The 3,887-nt window shown below is 38.4% G+C and overlaps 1 protein-coding gene across 1 annotated transcript in view; it reads right to left on the bottom strand.

Moving 5' to 3' along the window:
• Positions 1-2,555: 2,555 nt before the first annotated feature.
• The window catches only part of LOC101296012 (DDB1- and CUL4-associated factor 13-like), a 17,129-nt gene continuing 15,797 nt past the window's right edge, over positions 2,556-3,887 (bottom strand). The window contains exons 8-10 of the mRNA XM_004301349.1: positions 3,380-3,487; positions 3,172-3,260; positions 2,556-2,718 (exon numbers count right to left, since the gene is read on the bottom strand). Coding sequence (XP_004301397.1) covers positions 2,556-2,718; positions 3,172-3,260; positions 3,380-3,487 — 360 coding nt within the window. The remainder of the gene's footprint in view (positions 2,719-3,171; positions 3,261-3,379; positions 3,488-3,887) is intronic.

Here is a 3,887-nt window from a genome sequence, read left to right as displayed (position 1 = left end):
GTACATGTGTTTGTTATAGGTTATGGGAGATACCTTATTGGTATCTGGGACTCATGGGTACATGTATATTTGTAAAAGTATTGGTTATGTGGTTTTAACATTGTTCTTAATTGTTGTCAATTAAATTCCTTGTTTTGAGTATATCCTGAACTATGCTTAATGCAGGAGATTCTTTAATCTTATTTGTGTGATTTTTAGTGGAATTCTTGAACTATCCGTTTTGCAGGATTCACTTATGATTTTGATTGTTTGGTGAATTGTTGTGTTTTCTTATTTACTCTCTTTTGAATTTTATTGTTTTGAGGCGATTCATGAACTAAGTTCTAAAGCAGGAATTACCGGTTTTATGTGATGTTGGGTTGAGTTATTTTTGGGAGTACTCATACGGGCTTTTTAGCTTACCAGTTTTGTTGTTTACAACCCGGTGCACCAATTCATGGTGTAAGGGTTAGACATGCAGGTGATGATCAACAGGGTTGAGGCAGAGACATAGTGGCTGGGTTTTAGATGATGTACGTTTTATTTGTATATTATGACAGTTTGTTTTTAAGCTCATGTGAGGGTCTTCATTTTTACTAGACTTTTCAAGTTGTTGTAAATAAGGAGATGTAATGTTTAACTCAGTCGATGAGTTTTGTTGATATTTACACTTCCAACATTTAAGTTTAGTTTGAGATTTGTTGAGCAGGTTATGAAGTCTTATTTTTGAGATATATCATGCCCAAATTTTTGAAAAATATCATTCAAAAATTAGGGTGTGACACACTCATTCTTTATTCATTGTTTTTCGTTCATCTTTAAATATGCTCTGAAAGTCCAGTAGTAAATTATTAATTGTCTGTTGTTGGTTGTGGAATTATTTTAGATGAGAAATTGTTATATTGGAAGATGTGATGAACTTGGGGAGCAGGAAGGCTCTAGGAGTTGAGGATGGATGATTGATAATAGAAGTGTTATTTAGGATTTTTCAAGTAAAGGTTGTCCATTTTAAAGGTAGATTATGCCGAATTTTCGATAAATTTTCCTTGGAGGTGGACCCCGCAGGACTTACCTCAGGTTTCAAGGTGAAATTCGGGGTGGGTCCTGACACATATAAACTCTTATGCAATTTACACACCTTTGTCTCCCCCTTTCATCCGAAACCGGAGGAAAATGCATATACACTTCTTCAGTAAGATCCCCATTCAAGAAAGCATTGTTGACATCAAGTTGGTGCAAATGCCATCCTTTGAGAGCTGCAAGGCTAAGTAGAACTCGTACGGTGGTGAGCTTTGCTACTAGTGCAAAGGTCTCCCTATAATCAATTCCGGCCACTTGACTATAACCTTTGGCAATGAGACGTGCCTTGTACCTTTCAATTGAAATTAGAGAGCTGAAAAAAGCAACGAGATCTTGCTCAATCATTGGTTGAGGACTTATTGAAGATGGTTGGAAATGATAATGACTCAAGATCATATCGCCCTCTATCATGTGGTTTCATTACATGATAATGCCCGTATTCTTCTAACTCTTGCTTAACAGACTACAGATAGTCCTAAATGGCAATCCCGGGATATGTCAGATGATGAATATTCAGTATCACAGTCATCAGGCATTGCCAATCCTCATTATTCGAATGGCGTCAGAAGGTTCAGTAATCCATATTTTGCAGACAGAGACGGTGAGAGCACTCCTGTGGAGTCATACACCCAGCTTCCAGAGAACTCTGAAGACCAGAGTCTAGAGGATACTGCCGAAGGAGCTACACAAAACACGGATGACTATTGCAAAGAGGTTCGCTGTATTGAAATGGAAGAGTCAAGCAGGGACAAGAACCATGGATCCCTTTCCTCATCGACCGTTGGTAATGAAGGAACATTCTCCTTGACATTAGATAGGGATACAAGTGTAGCTGGTCAAGAAACAACCCCTATGGATGCAGCTAGAGAGAGTAGTAGGATGCAAGATGTGCGAACAGCAGAATGTAGATATCTCAAGTTCTAGAAGCCTTAAGTTAACCAGGAGTTGGAGTCATAGAGAAAGTCTCATGACTGGCTCATCTTCTCCTGATGTAGGCGACAGAACCCCGACTAATGGGTTTGAGAAAAGCTTTCCTGGGAGACCTGAAGGATTTGGGAGGAAATTTTCTCTGTTAAGTTATGATTCCAGCATAAGATTGTCAAGAAATGATTCTTAGTCTTCCATTGGGAGTGCTGTGGATGAGCTTGGGGCACATAGTACTGCAGACGGTGATATCACTAGCATCCATACTTTTGTCACAGGACTAAAGAAAAATAGCCAGAGTACCTAATTTCTACATAATAATTCAACTGTTATATGATCTACAGTTACAAGAAGCTTAATAGTACAATGGCAAAGCCATCACACATTTCTGCAAAATTTTAGGTAAATACAAAGCCAAATGCCCCAGACATTCCGCAAGTCAAGATTTTCTGTGATTGGGAAGTCACTAACCGAAGGAATGAACCATGCTGTAAACTTGCAAGGAAACTTGAGTGTGAAAGGTCATCCTTTGCTGTAGCAGTTGACTACCAGCATGCACCTCCCTGTATAACTCACTCCTCAACACGCACAATTCTTCTCTGCCGTAATGGCTTTGATGTAGAGTCTCCTGGGGCACTGTGAGCTTTCCTCTTCTCTTCTCTCCTGCGTTCTGCTTCCATCATTGTACGCCGGAGAGCAGTTGTCTTGTATATTGCTTTCGGCAGATGGCGGTGCCTGCAGAAACACCATATGCAACAATTGCAAAATTAGGGACCATATCTCTAACCAGAAAATTCAAACAAACCTATTCATAACCCATATTATAAAAAATGATGTGCAAAAAAATCACATACTTGGGAGTAGTGCCATATATAAACTTTTAGCTTTTAACAGTATTTCTTCAATTGGGTCATGATAAATAATCCGCTAGAAATTTATAATACAGATTACGGACACATAACAACAACAGGCTTTCAGCACACCTCTATACGGGGAAAACTATACTTAATTTCATGCTTGTTACCTTCGGCCTCAGAATCATGAAATGGTCTTATGATACACAATGAGACAAGCATACTTGTGTTATCTTTTATAGAAGTAATAGAACCCATACAAACGTAGATATTTATATATGTAAATAAAATCTGCAGACCCAATAAGCTTCTAAATTCATGTATCCTTCTATACCTCACTATACACTTGACTTCAGCGAGGTGCTTGTAGCGATTCTTGACAGCTTCAAGATATTCGTGCCTTTTCTTTTCCCTTGGAAGAAGCTGCAGGATAACAAAACAAAATCCTTTACACTACAGACAATCTATATAGAGAATCGAAAACACATGTTTAAGATGCCAAGGCAACAATCGAGACATGAGGAAAGGAAGATATGTCTTACAACACCCAGTTGTTCTGATGCTTTAGCTTTCCAAAGCCTAAGATTAGTGTCATCACTCCCAGAAATAACATAACTAGCATCACAGCTGTACTTGACACATAACACCCTACAAGAAAGGAGAAGAGAAACAACAGGTTCAACGATCCCTAAAGTAAAAAAGATATATTTACATTTTATTCTGTCAAACTACAACAGCCAAATTGTTAAGAAAGTGGAAAGTGTGATTTGCATTCTCTTTGTATGATAAATCTCCCTACTGTGACCACCATTATACTGGAAAATTCTCATCACCTGAAAAAGACGTATGTAATTATCACCATAGCACTTCTAGACAATTACGGAATTGTTGAGATGGGATTTAACAACTTAAAACTACAAAACTCACTGTGTAAGGGTATGGCAGTCATATTCAACCTAAGAATCTGGAAAGCTCAAGTTTCCTAGCTCAACCAGGAGAAGTCTTGCTCGACTGGTTTTTGACTGCAGTAACTCTGATCTCGATCTATGA

The sequence above is a fragment of the Fragaria vesca genome, linkage group LG5 (genome assembly GCF_000184155.1).
Source record: "Fragaria vesca subsp. vesca linkage group LG5, FraVesHawaii_1.0, whole genome shotgun sequence".
Classification (NCBI taxonomy): Eukaryota; Viridiplantae; Streptophyta; class Magnoliopsida; order Rosales; family Rosaceae; genus Fragaria; species Fragaria vesca.
This window is presented reverse-complemented; position numbering and strand designations above follow the sequence as displayed.